The sequence below is a fragment of the Myotis davidii genome, unplaced genomic scaffold, assembly GCF_000327345.1.
Source record: "Myotis davidii unplaced genomic scaffold, ASM32734v1 scaffold892, whole genome shotgun sequence".
NCBI classification, from domain to species: domain Eukaryota; kingdom Metazoa; phylum Chordata; class Mammalia; order Chiroptera; family Vespertilionidae; genus Myotis; species Myotis davidii.
The window spans coordinates 968,428-987,647 of NW_006284341.1; the positions used below are offsets into that span (position 1 = coordinate 968,428).

The following is a 19,220-nucleotide window of genomic DNA, read 5'->3' on the forward strand; positions in this document are numbered from 1 at the left end:
CTTAGGGAGATATATACAGAAGTTTACTTACAGAAACTGAAAAAAAATTACTATAGGAAGTAAACTGTTTTGAACAAGTTGTTGAGAATTCTTATTTTAATTGCCAAGTTTTATGATGGGAGGTCAAGAACATGAGTAAGTTTGTCCTTACTTTTGGTTAAATGTGATTACTTTTCAAAGCTGATAATGCCTTTCTTTGATTTAAACAGTATTGGGAATGGATTATCCTGGGTCAAAGCAATTTCTTTAATCCGTATTGAAAACTAATCTTAAAGGAGAGCAAAATTTAATCTGAAGTTCACTACAGAGACGAAAACCCAAAGTGTAGTATTTTTATCTGACTTCCTCAGTCTTAATTCTGTCACACTCCCAAACTGGAGGTGGAATGCTGTTTCCTACTGTGAATAATCTGTTGTGCTTCATCCTCATATTTGAGTAGGTGCAGATATCTTACCAGCACTCTTCTTTTATTCCCAATTCAGGTCATTCAATCCTTGCTCATGACTGTGGCCAACAATTTTGTTACCGACAAGAACTCTGGGGAAGTCATGACAGTAGGGTATGTAGAATGTGGCTGGAGGCTCTGGATGTTTTTAATGTACTAGGTTAGCTTTACATGACCAGGATGGAAGTTTCAGCTGGGAGTGTGGCCTCAAAATATACTTTAGTCTTCTCAGGAGGCTTGATATTTTTACTTTATTGGTCAGAATTTTGAGGAGGGAGTCAGAGAAAAGATAGTTGTCTTTCTAATCAACACTTTGTTTTTTTACTAGCTTCACTTTTTCAAATGAATGATTGTTTGGCGATCAGCATTTTTCTCCTGTCTCTGCCCTGAATTCATATCTTCCCCTGGAACAAATGATTTATTGTTGAATCACTCTTTAATTCCTAGACAGTTCAGTAGCCCTTTTGATTCATTTAAAAATGCTTAATGAGTGTGAGTACTGGTTTAACAATTATCTAATCTGTCCTGATAACTAAGCAGTATGTTGAGAGCTACTTTTTATGGACTTATTGCTAGGTTAACAGCTCTAAAGATCTTTAGCTTTTCTTATTTAACCTAGTCCCGTTTCCTCTTAGAGTTAACGAGTGAATGCTACCATTATTTACTTTGTAAAGAAGATACTATTTCTTATACCACTGGTAGGGGAAATGGTAGTAAGCTTTCTGGAACAAAGCCCTCTAAGGCTGCCCACTCTCACATTCTCTCCTGTGTTGCAGTTTTAGAGACCTAAGCTCTATAAAACCCAACTTCTTCTATCCCTTTTTAGTCTTTTTAGGATACCTTCTTAAATGGAACCATATGAAATTGCTTTTTGGGTTCTTTTAAAGTTTTTTCCTTTTCTAGAATTAATGCTATAAAGGAGATAACAGCTCGATGTCCTCTAGCCATGACTGAAGAACTTCTCCAAGACCTGGCTCAGTATAAAACACACAAAGATAAGAGTAAGTTGCTTGTTAGTCTCTGTAGACCAAAGAATATAGGATGATTCATTTTTATCTCAAATGACACTTAGCTCTGGAGTTTCTAAATTAAAGGTATTATTTTACAGATGTAATGATGTCTGCTAGAACTTTGATTCAGCTCTTCTGAACACTGAATCCTCAGATGTTACAGAAGAAATTCCGGGTAGGTGAAGCGTGCATATGTTGATCTAAAGGGTATGGTCTCAGAAGGTGAGAGTGATCCTACAGTTTTAGTTTAAATGTTTGTGAGGCTTACATTATGAGTATTGGTGATATGCCTGGTTTATTCTTTAAGCTCAGAATACAATTGATTGAATACCATTGCCTTAAATATTTGATGACAGCTGAGTGTTATCGATCAGTAAGGCTGTTTAATCATTAATCGATGGGAATTCCAAAGATTAATCAGTAGCTGATGCCAGTATTGAATGGGCAATCCCCAGACAGATACCACCTCTTTGGAGTTGCAAGGGAAGAGAGATGGGTGTATGTGTCAGAAAAAGAGATGGTGATCTCAAGACTTATGAATCAGAACGGAGCCCTGGCCAGTGTGCTAAATGGTTAGAGCATCGGCCTGCACACGTAGGGTCTCGGATCTGATTCTGGTCAAGGTTGCGGACCTGGGTTGCAGGTTTGATCCTGTCCCCAGTCAGGGTGTATGCAGGAGGCAACCAATCAATCTATATCTTTTTCTCACATCGATGTCTCTCTCTCTACCTCTCTCTCTCAACAACAAAAAAGGAATCCTAATGTATATTCTCTAATAACTTCCAGTTTCCTGATCTGGATCAGAAGAGAGCGGGAAAATAGTGGACAGAGTTCTCACTGGGAAATTTACATTGACCCAAGGCATATATGGATTGATTTTTGTCATTTGATTACTTCATTTTTTGTGATTCTCCCTTCTAAATTCATAATCCTAGGAAATCCTTTTCATGAATAATGAAATGATTTACAATGTAAGAACCATATTAAAAACAATTTCCTCTCCTTTAGGGTAAGCCTACAGAGGCCTCTGTAGAAGCAAGAGTACAAGAATATGGAGAACTAGATGCTAAAGATTACATCCCAGGAGCAGAAATTCTAGAAATTGAAAAAGGAGAAGAGAATGCGGAAAACGATGAAGGTTCATTTTTATTTCACCATTATTTGGGATATAGTCACTCCTATATCTGTATTGACCTTGAAATCTTTACGCTATTGAACATTCAGCAGTGACTTTATGCCAGGCACTGTTACAAGCCTTGGGGATCAAAAGGGCATGGTTCCTGCTATTAGGGAACTTACATTCGAGTGTATATGTCTTTTCATGTTCTTCAGGGTGGCTGCCCCTTATCAGTGGTATGCTGGTCACTTGGGAAAGATAATGGTTTTTTGTTTATTGCCTGGGAAAAAAAATGATGGGGTATTTATTAGTCCTTAGCCATCTTCCAAAATTCTCCTGTTGAAAAAGGCTTGTTGAATTTGTTGAAGAATTATTGAGGATCTCCATTCTGGCTCCCTTCTGACTTTCTTATATTGGTTGCTAAAGTCCTGTCTTTTTCCTGTTCATTCATTCATGATTTCAGCAAAGCTTTTTTAAGCATTAGCTGTGGGCTGGCCACTCTCAATACAAACATGAATGATATGGTTCCTGCCCTGCAGGCATGAAGAAAAGAGCTGAGAATAAAGTGTTACTAGGATTTATAATTGGAGTGAGGCATAAGGGCAGGAGAGAGGTCAGGTCAACCTCCAAGGTTCAAAAAAGGCCTCAAGGAGATGGTAACCCATAAGCTATATTTTGAATTATAAGTGGGGAATGGTAGAACAATGGAGACTTTCCAGGCAAACTGTGAGCAAAGTCCTAAAGGATTTGGGCAACTTACAGTACAGAATATAAAGTAGACAATAGTCAAATAGTAGACTAGAGTCTGAGTTGGGCCTTATCATGACTGGTTGTGTATATGCCATACCAAAGAGCTGGGACACTATTATATGGAACACTAGAAGCCCAGTGCACGAATTTGTGTACTAGTGGGGTCTCTTGGCCTGGCCTGTGAGATCGGGCCAAAACTGGCTCTTTGATATCCCCCGAGAGGTCCCAGATTGCGAGAGGGCACAGGCTAGGCTGAGGGCCCCCACTGGTGCATGATTGGGGCCAGGGAGGAACCATGGGAGGGCTCCGGGGCATGTCTAGCCCGTCTCAGTCTCGATTGGCTGGACCCCAGCAGCAAGCTAACCTACTGGTCGGAGTGTCTACCCCCTGGTGGTCAGTGCACGTCATAGCGAGCGGTTGAGCAGCCTTAGATGTCATTAGCATATTACACTTTGATTGGTTGAATGGACGACTGGACACTTAGCATATTAGGCTTTTATTATATAGGATGAGGAACCACTGAGATTGTAAGTAGCTGATTTTGAAAGCGTACTATGGTGGCTCCATTAAGAACACTAATACCCCTTTATTGTGGTGTCTGCAAGGTGTTTTTTATTTGTTTTAAATACATTTTTTATTGATTTTCTAGAGCAAAAGGAAGGGAAAGGGAGAGATAGAAACACATTGATAGGCTGCCTCCTGCATGCACCCTACTGGGGATCTGGATCACAACCTGGCATGGTCCCTGACTGGGAAACCAGTGACCTTTTGGTGCACAGGATGATGCCCCATCAACTGAGCCACACTAGCCAGGGCTGCAAGGTTTTTTAACATCCAAAATCTCCTACCTCAGTTCTCTGAATGACTGTTCTAACTAGTTTCTAAAAACATTTCTTAATGTGCTTAGAAGAGTTGGGTACTTCCTGTGTAGCCAAGATAACTGTACTGTACAAGTGCAGTTTTGATGTACCTGGTTTGTTGGGAAGAACGTGGTCTCTGGAGTCAAACATGATTTTCAGAATTTCAGTGTAGGCTGCATTTTCTGACTGGCCTGGAACAGGTGCCTTAACGCAATATCCTGTTCCTCTTCTATTGAGTCTTGAGGGTTAAAGTGTAAGAATTTGGCCGAGGGTAGATACTTGGTCAGTGTTTAATTCCCATTCCTACAATGAATTACATTGATATGGCTTATTTAACAATAAATATTGATCAGTCCTTGGTTTGTAGAGCATCTATTTGAGGTTCATAACCTTACTTTCACTTGATTTATCTCCACTTGCCATGAATACTCAGCACAAAGTGATAGCCTGCCTGTGCTTTCTTTCACAGATGGGTGGGAAAGTGCCAGTCTCAGTGAGGAGTCAGATGACGACGGGGAGTGGGTTGACGTGCACCACTCTTCTGATGAAGAACAGCAAGAAATCGTAAGTTTCAACATTTCCTTCTATCAGTGCATCACTCCAGTGTTCATTAAGACTTAATTCATGCTGAGCCTTGCTGGGGGACTGAGCTCTCACCTGAGCTTGGAGCCTTGAAAGCCTTTGTTGTGTCCTTAAAGGCCAAGAAGCTGAGCAGCATGCCTGCGGAGGAGCGGAAAGCCAAAGCTGCAGCCGTCAGCACCAGCCGAGTTTTAACTCAGGAAGACTTCCAGAAAATCCGCCTGGCCCAGATGAGGAAGGAACTTGACGCTGCCCCCGGGAAAGCCCAGAAGAGGAAATATGTCGAAATAGACAGTGATGAAGATTCCAGGTACAGCAGCGCATGCCCTAGGTCTTTAGGCAGCTCCCATGGTAATGAACGTATTAGAGAGAGGAATTCCACCCTTGTTTCATGTTACATTTTTTCCTTCATCTCAGGGGCGAGTTGCTTTCTCTTCGGGACATTGAACGCCTTCATAAAAAGCCAAAGTCTGACAAGGAGACAAGACTAGCAACTGCAATGGTGAGTGAGGCATACTGTTCCCTAGTCCTGTAAACAGAAAAAGAAATGAAACATGACCCAGAACTTGTATAGGCACAGAATGGTAGTATTTTACTTTAATGTTTTGAATAAAGCTGTACTGAATGTAGAATAAAATGCACAGGTATGAGGCGTTCAGTTAGATGAGCTCAACAACTCGGCAGCCATGTAACTACCATCCAAAACATGTTGTAGATAACAGGAAGCACCATTACATGTTCATGGTATCCGGGAGGCTCAGAACACTTACCAGAGCTGATAGAAAGCAGGGGAGTGTTTGCAGTCATTAAGGAAAAGGCAGACAGTTGGAGTCTGCCTCTGGCAAGTACGGTGTGATTGCACCCTGCCGACATTTCCACCTTTATTTTCTGTGCCTTTGCTTGTCTTAGGCATCAGGCCATCCTGGCTCCACATCACCCTCTGCATTTCGTTTGTACTAAAATCTGTTCAGATAAGTTAAAAAAAAACAAAACCATGTTCTTTCTCCACAGCTTCCATATGCTATTATTCCTATTTCCTGAAATGCTCTACCCTTTTCTCTTCTTTCCTCTTACCATGAATGCCTTCATCCTGCAAAAAAAAGCTCACAGGTCTCCCTTTCTAGGAGGTTCCTCGGACCTCACCAAGTTGAATATAATAATTCGACTTTTTTTTGCCTCCACTTTTTTCCCCTCCTTTTATTGATTAAGGTTTTATATTGATTAATTTTACATATATGTCCCCATCCCCCCCAGTGCTCCCCCTCCCCCCTGCTCACGCCCTCACCCCCCTGGTGTCTGTGTCCATTGGTTATGCTTATATGCATGCATACAGGTCCTTTGGTTGATCTCTTCCTCTTACCTCCACCCTCCCCTACCTTCCCTCTGAGGTTAGAGCATCTGATCAATGCGTCTCTGTCTCTGTTTTTGTTCATCAGTTTACGTTGTTCAATTATGACCTTTTTTTCCCACTGAGCTCCTTGCCCCGTTACAGTTGATCATGGTCCATTTCCCCTGGATTGAGTCACTGGGGAGCAAGGACTGTGTTCCATTCATCTTTGTGTCCTTGGCATCCAGTAGAGCACCTGGCACAGAAGAGATGTGTATATTGATTAGGTTACTTATGAAATGATTTTTGTGTGTGTGCTGATAGGCTGGAAAGACAGACCGAAAAGAATTTATGAGGAAGAAAACCAAAATGAATCCATTTTCCAGTTCCACAAATAAAGAGAAGAAAAAACAGAAAAACTTCATGATGATGCGGTATAGCCATAATGTCCGCTCAAAAAATAAGCGTTCCTTCCGAGAAAAGCAGGTGAGTTCAACTTGAAGCTTGTGATTGTCATTCTAAGACACCTTTACTTTGGGGATGGACTTGTGCCTCTAAAGACCTTGCATTGTGTGTGTCTTAGGATTAATGGGAGTATTATTGGAGAGGTGGAACATAGGGTGTGTCAGTCCTAGACCTGACTTGGGACTCATCTGTCCAAAGGGGTCTGTTTTTCTCCTCTAAGTAAAAGGGTGCAGTTCATTCTCTTGCTAAAATTCTCTGACATTTATGTGAACTATAGTGTAAAAATTGAGTAAGAATTTTTGAGTGCTTATTATATGTCTGGTACTTTTTTAGAAGCAATAATTATATGTGGTAACAGCTCAGAAACAGTTTTAGTGAAGCACACAAATGAAATGGTTCCCCAATTGTATGTGCCCTTTTGCACAGCCTTTACGCTCACAGGCCTTTGGGATTACATTTTATCTATGTTTGATCTTTCGTGGTTAGTTTTTTTCAGTCATTCACTGTAGTAAAACAAATTTATATTTTAATGTCTGTTTGTACTGGGGATACACCAGAGTGTATCAAACTATTCTGAAGAATCTCCAGGGTATCCGGTCAAGGGTAAACTAGTCTCACATTCTGAACCAGTGTTCCATAATGCTCAGCCTGAATGCAATGGTCAGCTCTTCAGGGCAGTGTTCTGTCTGGGAACCAAGCCAGTATTAACTTAGTTGAGGTACCATTTAAAGTCTACTGTCTGTCTTCTTAATCTTCCTGGTTCTAAACTGTTATGTAAATAGTAAAGTGACAGTATTTTTAATAGAAGTTGTTGAAATTGAGGTAAAAGGAAAGCTGCCATTTAATATTTAAAATTTCCCAGTTCAATTTAAATTCATAGTTGGATTTTTTAATTCCATTAGTTTATCCTTCACTTGCCCTTTGTAAGAGTTTAGGGTTGAGGAAATAGTAATAGTTTATAGGCATTGCTCTATTACGAGGTTTTCGTGGCTTTGTTTCATTTTAGCTACTTCCTCTCAATTTTAGCATGCCTTTTTTGGCTTGATACAGAAGCTTGGCCTGTTCCTTGTCAGCATGTTTGTTTAATCAGCATACAGCAATATGAGCAGGTACTGTGATTAAACCAATTTTACAGATGAGAAAATAATTTATAAATAGATGAGTCTAAGAAATACCTTCTTAGCCATGGCAATTAGGTTAAAATGAACTTGATTTTTTTTTCTGCCTCAAGTGTGCTAGCTATTCTGCCTAACAAAGAAATACCAACACGCAGATAAGAGCTAAAGGCAAGGAGCCAATAACAAAATCATAAAATTTAAAAACTTAGAACATTTAGATGTAGAGCCTGGCAGCTTCCTCTTCTCCCTCCCCCCAAATGAACACGTGTCCTTTAATAAAAATTCAAAAACTACAGATCTTTAAAAGTTTCTAGGAATCTAAGAGTAATACTTGGGAATTAATGGGATAGTATTCATTACACACTTAAGATGTATACATTGGCCTTGGTTGTCTTTTTTAAACTTTGGGTTTATTCTTAATGCGCCATCTCTGCATTCTGTAGCTGCTCCTGTTTTGAGCCTTTGTTCCATGGGGTGGGAACAGTATTCAAGAGCTTTGCCTATTTCCTAGCAGTAAGGAGGCCCTAGCCTGGTTACAGATCTGATCTGTTATGGAATATTTCACCATTTGTAGTTAGGGGGATGACTTAATGACTTAGTGATTCCATTTCGGTACACTTTCATATAACCACATTAGTATAATTGGGTATCCAAGACTTACCATGTTTAGTTGTCTTTTTCTTATCTTCCAGTTGGCACTACGAGATGCGCTTTTGAAAAAGAGAAAAAGAATGAAGTAACCTGGACAAGCAAGTTTAGCACTCCAAAGACAATGCTCAATTTGTGTCATTACTCTGAAAATTAATAAACTGAGAATGTTTACATTAAAAAGTCCAGGAACACTATACTGTGAAAACCAAAGTAAATTTGGTAGCATTTTGGTGTTTTTATTTTGGAGGTGGATAATGGTGGGAATATTTGAAATGTAAACAGTCGTGATGTTGTAAAATCATTTTCACTTAGCAGTCATGTGAGAATAAACTATTCAGTGCCTGTTGTCACTATTGATGTAAAAATGACCATAATCCCTCATTAAAGGCATCCACAGCCTATTTGGAGGATGCGGGGGACAGACGTGTGTATATGTGTATCTATGTGCAGTGTAAATAGTTTTCTGGTAGAGATGGGTCCATCTTCCTGTGGGGTCATGGAGATCTTGTAGACGAGCTCTGCAGGGGGCGGGGTTACATATTCTCTTCAAATGAAACAGGACAATGTTACAAGAGTAAGAGGTTCTTACTTGTAAATAGGCTTACCTGCTGAAAACAGGTCCCTGCTGTACAGATTTTGGGTAGACTATTTAGCTCTTTTAGTCCATCCAAAAGATTTAAATATTTTTTGAATGCCAGGTTAAAACCTTGCTTTTTATATTGCCTTAAGTATAAATAGTAATCTTGGGGTGTCTTTATCATTTGGGCTGTTCACGTCCCCATCGAGAAAAAAAAATCAAATTAGTTTCCTTAGCCTTTTTCACCTTTAATATTTTCAGCCTTGTGTCCAAAGAAAGGTTTCTAATATCAAATAGGTCTTCCTGTGTGTGTTGAGCGGCTGCATTGGTCTCCCTTCCCTAGGTGTGCTTGGGTAGATTTCAGGGGCCATGAAAGCAGGTCAGTCTCTCTGTTTGCAAGTTGTTGCATTTGGAAAGTTTGTTGCCTTTTACCTCAGATTTCTTAGATAATATTGTAGATGATAAAATTACTCTATATTGCTTTCAAGTAAAAAGCAATTTTCTGCTTACTCTGAATTAGAAAGCAGCTTCTAAAACTACTTTTCTCCTTCCCTTTCAGTATCTTCTGTTCACTTTCTAAGTTCAACTTGAGTTTTATTTGAAGGAAACTGTGTTACTTTCCCCAAAATACTGGGGATTAGTTGTAAAGACCTTGAGGTTTAATGACTCAGTTGCACTGGCCTAGCGAGGGGAGCTCTCAGAGTCAACCTTGGCAACTTCAGTATTTCACAGAATGTGCCCCATGCAAATACGAATGGTTCAGACCAGAAACTGCTCTCTTTGCACATTTGAACTGTCTCGTGTATCTAGCTTGAGAGAGGGGTAAATAAAATCAAAATGACATAGCAGCCAGGATCCACAGCTTTGCTGCCTGAATTGTGACGGTACCTGAAAATTTCATCCTTTCGCTAGACTTTCACACCCACCTAGGTGCCAAGACACCAAAGTCCATGTGTTCTGACTTCTGTTCTAATGTGGCTTACCCTGCTCTTAACTGAAATTTATATGCAAGATAGAAAACGAGCTGGCTTACAAAGGTGCAGTCTTAACTCTCTTTTATTTCTTCACTCCCATAGTATCTTATCTTGCTATGGTCCCTTTTATTATTTTATAAATCTCAAGAATATTTTATGTTTGTTTACTATAAATTTGAAGATCAGGCCCTCACAAGGGTGGCTGCTGCCAGCAAAGGCAGAGTAGCCTTTCAGGGTGACTTTTACCTTGAAGAAGCCACCAGGGTCTCCGTCTCAGCTTTTCAGACTCACTTTTTTGTCCGCACTGGGAATGGATCCATTTCTGGGATGAACTCATATTGTCCAAGCTCATATATAGTTACATAAAGTGATGTATAAATCTGAAATGGTAATGTATTATGTATGTGATCTTAGCAAATTCCATCGGAAAATAAGCGCCACAAAAGGCAGAGGCTGTTCCCTGCTCTATCCCCAGGCTCAGTAAATATTTGAAACATGACCTCCCTCATTGAGTGTTTTGAGGTTCTGAGAACTAATAGCTATTTATAAGAACTTAGCATGGTATTTGCCACAAAGTACCATTAGTAAATTTCTCATCAAAGGTTAGATATCGATTAAGTTTTTATTTTATCTTTTGCTTAATTTACTCTTGAAATGACAATTGCAGTTGCTACAAGTATTTGTTTTATCCCTCATCCATTTTGGGGTGAACTAGTTTGAAATACAAAAATATATATTGAATGCTCACTATATGCAAAGCAGCCTGCTAGATGCTGAGTGGGTTGCAAACACAATGTTTATGTCATACAGAAACTTTGAAACCCATGAAGGAAATAGACTTTAAAAATAACTATGTAATACAGAACCACTTACAGAGCTATCAAAAAAGGCACACAGCTTAGGGCAGGGCATCCTGACCAAGGGACAGTTCAGCTGGCAGGAAGGTTCACTGACAAACATGCTTACGATGAACAGGGCAGCAGTAGGAAATGGATTCTTGAGTCATCAAAAAAAAGTTAGGGTTTAAACATTGGTACAACTTTTTAAAGGTTGTTAATTAAATTTTGTTTTTGTTATTTCATATTCTAATCCTTTGAAAATTTATAATGTATATAGAGTGTTATATGGCAGCTCTGTATTAACCAGAATGTTAAATCAGTTGGAATGCTCTTCAAACTCTATTAAAACTGTTTTAAAACTATTTTAAACACTTTAAACCTGTTGTACTAAGTGATATCCTTTCATTGTATAAAAAATGAAACTAAAATTAACTCTTGCTTACACATTTTTAGGATGTATAATGAGATTTTTAGAAGATATTGAATTGGAATAGGAAGGTAAATTGCCGACATGGATCATTTTCTCTTAGTACAGTTTTTGGTCTGTACATGTTTAAAACAAAACAAGAATGGAAAGCACAGGTCATTCTGTACTATCTAATACCATATATATCAGGGCACTCCTATGTGATCATTTTATTTTCTCCTGAAAATTCTGCTTTCATTTATTTGTCAATTTGATCTCAATATGGAAATGGTTAAACTATGAGTTATCCATGTGGTGGAATATTATGTAGCCTTTAAAATGTTTATAATAGGAAATGCTTATAAATGAAATGAACAAAACACAAAGTATTTATAGTATAATCCAATTACAGTGAATAGGGACTAATAAAAGCCCAAGAAACATGCCAAATATTAAACCTGGTTTTCTTCTATGTTGGTTGGAATCATGTGAGGGGCTTTTTCTTTCTACTTTACTTTCTGAATCTTTTACACTGTACATGTTTTTACTTATGTCGTTGTATTAGAAACAACTTTATTTGAGGCCGGAGAATAAAGTTGCTTTAAGACACTCCTGTGTTTTTTGTGGTGTTTTTTTTTTTTTTTGGACTATTTGGAGGGGAATGTACTTAAACCGAGGCAAGGATTAATGTGCAGATACGCCAGAGGAATTGTGTTCTCCCCTTCTTAGCCACTCTCTCCTCTTGTTTACTGATAGGGTGCTAGATGGGACCCTTTTTCTCTACTCAGCAATCCCCAGTGTTGGCTAAAGTGCTACCCTATATAATAAAAGCCTAATATGCAAATTGACTGAATGGCAGAATGACCGGTCGCTATGATGCGCACTGACCACCAGGGGGCAGACGCTTAACGCAGGAGCTGCCCACAGGCCCCAGGCCAGCCAAGGAGGGTACCAGCGAAAGGCCCCCCCTGATAATCCCACCAGTCGCACCACAGAGGGAGGTGACCGGTGGCAGTGGGGGGTGGGGCCAGCAAGCAGGTGGTGTCAGGCCGACCAAGGTGGGTGCCAGTGGGGGCCCCCGGTCACCCCACAAATGGGCCCTGATTGCCTGCCAGGCCTAGGGACTCTACCTGTGCACGAATTTTGTGCACTGGGCCTCTAGTGTTAGTATAATTCTTAGAATAATTTGTAGTATGTGCTAAGACCTAAAAAATAGTCATAACCATTGTTTCAAACCTACATCTGAAAGTCTAATCTAAGAAAATGGTCCGAAATACGGCAAGAGATGTGTTTGGGGCTGTTCTGCTGCAAGTAACTGAATACACATCTAAAAATAGTATAACCAAATATTGGAGGATCACATGAGAAGTCTGGAGGTAGACAGCTGCTGGTCTGAGCTGTCATGCCCTCAGGATCTTGGGCTCTGCTTTGTCATTCCTAGTGTGTTGAAGCCAAACTCTGGATTCAAATGCTGACGGATGTAGCTGTATGACCACGTTTTAATCAACATTTCTGTGTTGCAGTTTCCTTATCTGTAAAAATGGAGATAATGATAATACCTTTACCTTCATAGATATTTCTTCTGTGTTTAAGGCAAAAAGAAAGGGTGTTCTTAAGATATATTCCCTTAAGTGGAATCACTGGGTCATAAGGCATTTTTAATGTTTGAAGAATCTCCATACTGTTTTTCACAGTGGCTGCACCAGTCTACAATTTAACAATTTTATAAATATAGTGTGCATATGAAAATAGTTGCTGGGTTTGTGTGGTAGTACTATAGCTCATTAGGTTTTCTCTTTCTGTACGTATTAAGCATGTATAACGGTTCTCCAGAGAAACAGGACCAGTAGGAGGGAGACAGAGAAATAGATATAAAATAGAAATTGACTCATGAGATTATGGAGGCTGAGGAATCCCATGATCTGCTATCACAAGCTGGAGAACCAGGAAAAGTGGTGCCATTCAGTCTGAGCCTGAAGGCCCGAGAACCAGGACTGCCAACGTCCCAGGCAAGAGAAGATGAATGTCCCAGCTCAAGTTCAAAGAGCATATTTGCCCTTCTGCTGCCTTTTCTGTTCAGGCCCTCAAAGGGTTGGATGATGCCCACTGCATTAGTGAGAGTGATCTTCCTTAGTCTGTCCAAATTCTTTCTCTTTTGGAAAGTCCCTCACATACACATTGGAGGCTGAGCTAGCCCGTGATCTGCTGTCACGAGCAGGTCCTTTAGCTGGGCATTTCTTAGCCCCGTCACTCTGACACATAAAATTAACAATCATAAAACATGTTGTGATGTTGCTGTAAAACATTTATAATAAACATTTAAAAAAAATAATCTAAAACATTACTTCTACTTCCATTCTTAGCAAGATCCAATTTTGGAGTACCTGCTATGCCTAATACCTAAGTTAACATCAGGTCCAGGAATACTTTAAAAGGGAATTTGGCCCTAACTGGTTTGGCCCGGTGGATAGAGCGTCAGCCTGCAGACTTGAAGGGTCCCAGGTTCGATTCCAGCCAAGGGCATGTACCTTGGTTGTGGGCACATCCCCAGTAGAGGGTGTGCAGGAGGCAGCTGATCGATATTTTTCATCGATGTTTCTAACTCTCTATCCCTCTCCCTTCCTCTCTGTAAAAAAATCAATAAAATATATTTTTTTAAAAAAGGAAATGTGACCAAGTGGCAAGGTAAATTGTGGACAAAATGGGAACCTGATTCTAGAAAATGTTACGAAAGAGGAAGTTTAAAATAATCACATGGAAACTAAACTAAGAATAAATTGTATTTCACAACTTCTTGCTTTAAGGATACTTGAATCTTTCCCTTTTGAAAAATTTTATAAACATTTTACCATTTCATTGTGATTCAGACAAATATAGAATATAAACATCAATCTCCCAGATTTATTCAATTTTAATTTTTGCCATAGTCATTTTTAAAGAAACAGAACATTAAGAGTACTATAACACCCCACTCAGCCATTTCTCCTCCTTTCTCAGGACTAACCACTATCTTCTCCATGCCTGTTATTCCTTTAGTTATATTTTACTATATTTGTGCATGTATTTGTATGTGTATGTATATAGCAGACAGTATCATTTAGTATCTTTTAAATTTTAACAAATATAATTGTTTATATTATTTTGCTAGGTAACAACATTAGATTCTTTCATTTTAACTGTTGTAAAGTTTTCCATCTATTCATTACCCTACTGCAGAGCAGTTAGATTGTGTCTACCTTTTCACTATTTAAAAAGTCTTGCCCCATAATGTCTTTGTAAATATCTCCTTGGGCATATGTCTTAGAGTCTTTTTTAAAAAAATTTTTTAGTCCTTACCAGAGGATATGCTCATTGATTTTAGAGAGAGGAGATGGGAGAAAGGGAGAGAGAAACATTGATGTGAGAGAGAACATCTATCGGTTGACTTCTGTATGTGCCCCAACCAGGGATTGAACCCACAACCTAGGTATGTGCCCAGACTGAGAATTGAACCCACAACCTTTTGGTATAAGGATGACACTCCAACCAACTGAGCTACACTGGCCAGGGTTAGAATCTTTTCTTTATCCAGTTTACATAGAAACCTAGAAATGGAATTCTGGGTTGTAGGGCCCATGATTCTCCAACTTCCTTAGGTATGACTAAAATGCACAATCCTGCCAACAACTCATGAGTTCTTATATTAGCACATCCTTGTCAACACTTGGTGTTATTAGACTAAAACTCTAGACAATCTGTTGTTGATGAAATGGTATCATGTTTTAAGATGGATTTTTGTGATTAACAGTGAGGTTGAGATTGCTTCACATGGATTTTTACTATTTAATTTCCCTGTTTTTATATCTACTTAATTTTCTTTTTTCTTATTGATTCATAGGGGTCTTTATATATTCTGGATACGAATTCTTTATCAATTACTTATATTGCAAGTATCTCCACAGACAGGAAATGCCATCTCTGTGATAAACTAAGTTCCCATGTATACTTTGGATCTGGGAACTTTCAAAACAAGTTCTAGATCCTTTTAAAAATATAGACGTTTTTACAGCAGTTTTAAGTTCGCAGCAAAATTGAGCATAATGTAGAGAGTTCCCATATACGGCACCCCCTGCTCCCCCACTTCTGTATAGCCTCTCCTATTATCAATATCTCCTACCAGAATGTTACATTTGTTACAATTGATAAACCTACATTGACACATTATCACCCGAAGTCCATTATTTACATTGGGGTTCACTCTTGGTGCTGTACATCCCCTGGGTTTGGGCAAATGTATAATGACATGTATCTACCATTATAGTAGCATCCAGGGAGTTTCACTGCCCTAAACATCCTCTTTACTCTGCCCGTTTCCTTCTTTCCCCTGACAAGTTCTGATCTTTTTACTTTTTACAAAGTTTTACCTTTTCCAGAATGTCATAGAGTTGGAATCATAACAGTATGTAGCCTTTTCAGATTGGCTCCTTTCACTTAGTAATATGCATATAAGTTTCCTTCATGTGTTTTCATGGTGGGACCACTCATTTCTTTTTAATGCTGAATAATATTCCATTGTCTGGACAAAATCACCGAGCTCATTTCTCAAAAGGTATCCCCATCATTAAGCGGTGCCTGATTGTATGAGTAAGAAGACTCGTTCCTCTCTGGCTCTTGGGAGAGGTCTCAGTTCCTCACGTTAGAAACTTTTTCATAGGACTTCTTTAGTGTGGCTTCCTTCAGGGCGAGCCATCCAGGAGCGAGTGCAAGGAGGAAGCTGCAACATCTTTTGTGACCTCGTGTTGGAAGTCAGACATCACCACCTCGGCTTTAGTCTATTCATTACAAGCAAGTCACTAAGTGTAGCCCATAGTTAGGAGTGGTGGTGTTTCTTAACTACTGCACTGCTTTTAAACTGAACAGAATGAGACGCCAGGTATAAAAAAGCTGTTATATTCCATGTTTCTGATACAATCAGTTACCTTCTTTCATTCCTCACAGAAGCATTTTTTAAACTGTAGGCTCCGGTGCATAGATAAGCCATGAGCAATGCCCAGCATCTCTGAAATCTGCACAGCACAGAAACAGCAGAAAGGAGAAGGCTCAGAGTTTTGCAATTCCAGATCTCCCCTCCCCACCCCCCACCCCCAAATTAAAGAGTCACATTTATTGCAATCTCGGACTATGAGGGGCCATTCCCCAAATCTCATAGTGATAAAATGGTGGCAAAACCAGATTTATATAGACAAAGATCACAAAGGTATTGATTACATCTCAAGGTTTGGAATGAGGAACCTGGTTTGCAAAAAAAAAAAAGCAGTTTACAGAAGCAGCATGTTAGTTACAGTTTTGGGTCTCACTGAATTGACAGAAACACATTGTCTAGAGCCCTCGGGTCTGGAATGAGGAACCTGGGATAAACTTAGGCATGTTATCTAAATTACAGTTTTGGGTCTCTGGAACACTGAGTCAACAAGGATACATTAACTGGAGCCCTCTGACCTTGGGGTAACTGTGCTGTCCTTCCCAGGTAAAGGAGAATGTGCTTTCTAAGACCAGTATGACCACAACCCATGGGACATTCACATAATCAATAGGCCAGATCTCCCTTTTAATCTTTGTTTTAAGTTGTCCTATAGCATATCTATAAATTTTAAAATATATGTATATTTTATTGATTTCAGAGAGGAAGGGAGAGAGATAGAAATATCAATGATGAGAGAGAATCATCGATCAGCATAACTGATCAGCTGCCTTCTGCAAGTCCTCTACAGGGGTTCGAGCCCACAACCAGGACATGTGCTCTGACCTGGAATCAAAACCATGGCCTCCTGATTCATAGGTTCATGCTCAACTACTGGGCCACACCAGCCAAGGCCATATCTATAACTTTTTAATAGTAGAGGAGTAGATTATATAAAACTAGAGGCCTGGTGCACGAAATTCATGCACGGGTGGGGTCCTTAAGCATGGCCGGCAATCAGGGCCATTTGGGGCCTTCCTGCCAGGTGGGGGGAGGGCCTGCAGGAGGTTGTCTGGCTACTGAAGGTTGGCTGTGGGAGCACACTGACCACCCAGGGGCAGCTCTGCATTGAGCATCTGCCCCCTGGTGATCAGTGTGCATGATAGCGACTGGTTATTCCGGCATTCTGGTCGTTTAGGCTTTTATATATATAGATTATATTTAGCTCAGCCTAATTGTGAATAACACTTTTTTTATTATGCTGTAGATTTGTTTACTCAGTGCATTTTATCATGGGTTTTTTTTTCAAAATCCTGTATTTGTTTTTAATTTTTATTTAAAATTAACCCTTTGTGGTCGTATTAAATTTGGACATGGGTGTCGTATTGGTTGGAATTAATTTCCATTGAAAGAGCAGTGATACATAACATGCAAGATTATGAAGGATAAACAAGATTTATTAATTCTTTTTTGAACATTAGATGTATGTGTAGACAATAATGTGTTTCGGAATGGTACAAAAGCTTTGGTGGCTGAGAGTAGACAAACGACCGCAAAGGGTTAAAGTCTGGCAGTGATGGGAATGTTTTTTTTTTTTTTTTTTAATGCAAGCACACTTCTTTGAACTCAGCTAATTTGCTCCCTTAGTGATTTCTCTCAATGCATTACTCAGGTGCAAATAAACAAATTAAGACCTGGATCTTGGCTTAGATTTTAAGCAAAGAATGGGAAGAAGCAGGAACAAAGATGTGAACCTTTAGCCCAGGGACATGCAAGCCATAAAAATAGGAAGAAAATCAGTGGTGATGTGTTCTATTTGACGGGGGAGAAAAACGCTGAAAAAAAATTTCTTTCCTCGTTTTCTCTACACCAGTGGTTCCCAACCTGGGCTGCACATTAGAATCACCTGGGAATATTTTTAAAATCCTGATTTCTGGCCCTCATCCTCCGGAAATTCTGTTTCTTTGTTACATGTTGTGGCCCCACCCCATAACAAAGAAACAGAATTTCTGGAAGGTGAGGCCCAGAAATCAGGATTTTTAAAAGATTCCCAGGTGATTCTAATGTGCAGCCAAGGTTGAGAACCACTGCTCTACACATTTACTCTATTTTACTCACAGATGATCCTGCTAACCATTAAAATTGGCGTGGTCAGTGGTTATAGAGTCAGCCTGTACACCGAAGGGTCGCAGGTTTGATTATGGTCAGGGAGGTCAAGGGCATGCACCTGGGTTGCAGGTTCAGATCCCAGGGGCATGGCGTGGCCTGCGGAAGCCTTTCACGTGGATATTTTTCTCTCTCTCTCTCTCTCTCTCTCTCTCTCTCTCTCCTCTCTCCCTCCTCCCCTTCCCTCCTCCTTTCCACTCTCTGAAAAATCAACAGAAAAAATATCCTCGGGTAAGGATTTAAGAAAAAAAGCCTAGCCTTACTAAGTCAGGTGATTTCCCAAGACAAGTTTTCTGTCTCCCAGATACTGGAGGTGCAGAGTGGTGAGGATCCTTCAGGCTCAAGACTAGGAAGGTGAGTTTGGATTCTGACAGCCTGGCTCCCCAGTGGTGTGACCTTGAGCAAATTACTGAACGACTACAAGCCTCAAATTCCTCACCAGAAAAGCGGGGGTGGGTTGGCAGAACCTGTGTTTGGGCTTATTTTGATGGTGAAATGAGAGAGAGTCGGCAAAAATACTTGGCACATAAACATTGGCAACATTTTAGCTCTTTTTTTTTTCTTTTTTTTAAAAAAGTGCCCTGACTGGTTTGGCTCAGTGGATAGAGCATCGGCCTGCGGACTGAAGGGTCCCAGGTTCGATTCCGGTCAAGGGCATGTACTTGGTTGTGGGCACATCCCCAGTGGCAAGTGTGCAGGAGGCAGCTGATTGATGTTTCTCTCTCATCGATGTTTCTAACTATTTATCCCTCTCCCTTTCTCTCTGTAAAAATCAATTTTAAAAAAAGTTAAAGGAGGAGGGCCTGTTGAACAGAAAAGGCTCTTCTCCCCCTTATAAAGTCCAGATAAACCTTTTTAGAATGTAAACGTGAGCAAAAGAGGCGGAGGCAGGGACGGATCCCTTTCTACCAGTTCGGGCTCTCCTGCTGCCCTCCGCTACCGAGAACCATTTCTCACTCCTCTCGCGGGCGCAGCGTGCACTCTCCGCACCCACGTG

The 19,220-nt window shown here is 40.0% G+C and overlaps 1 protein-coding gene across 1 annotated transcript in view; it reads left to right on the forward strand.

Moving 5' to 3' along the window:
* Positions 1-11,727, forward strand: part of SDAD1 (SDA1 domain containing 1) — a 34,577-nt gene extending 22,850 nt beyond the window's left edge. The window contains 9 exon segments of the mRNA XM_006779341.2: positions 483-559; positions 1,349-1,446; positions 1,554-1,630; positions 2,464-2,593; positions 4,652-4,746; positions 4,881-5,071; positions 5,179-5,263; positions 6,413-6,574; positions 8,364-11,727. Of these exon segments, the coding sequence (XP_006779404.1) occupies positions 483-559; positions 1,349-1,446; positions 1,554-1,630; positions 2,464-2,593; positions 4,652-4,746; positions 4,881-5,071; positions 5,179-5,263; positions 6,413-6,574; positions 8,364-8,411 (963 nt within the window). The 3' untranslated portion in view covers positions 8,412-11,727.
* The last annotated feature ends 7,493 nt before the right edge of the window (positions 11,728-19,220 follow it).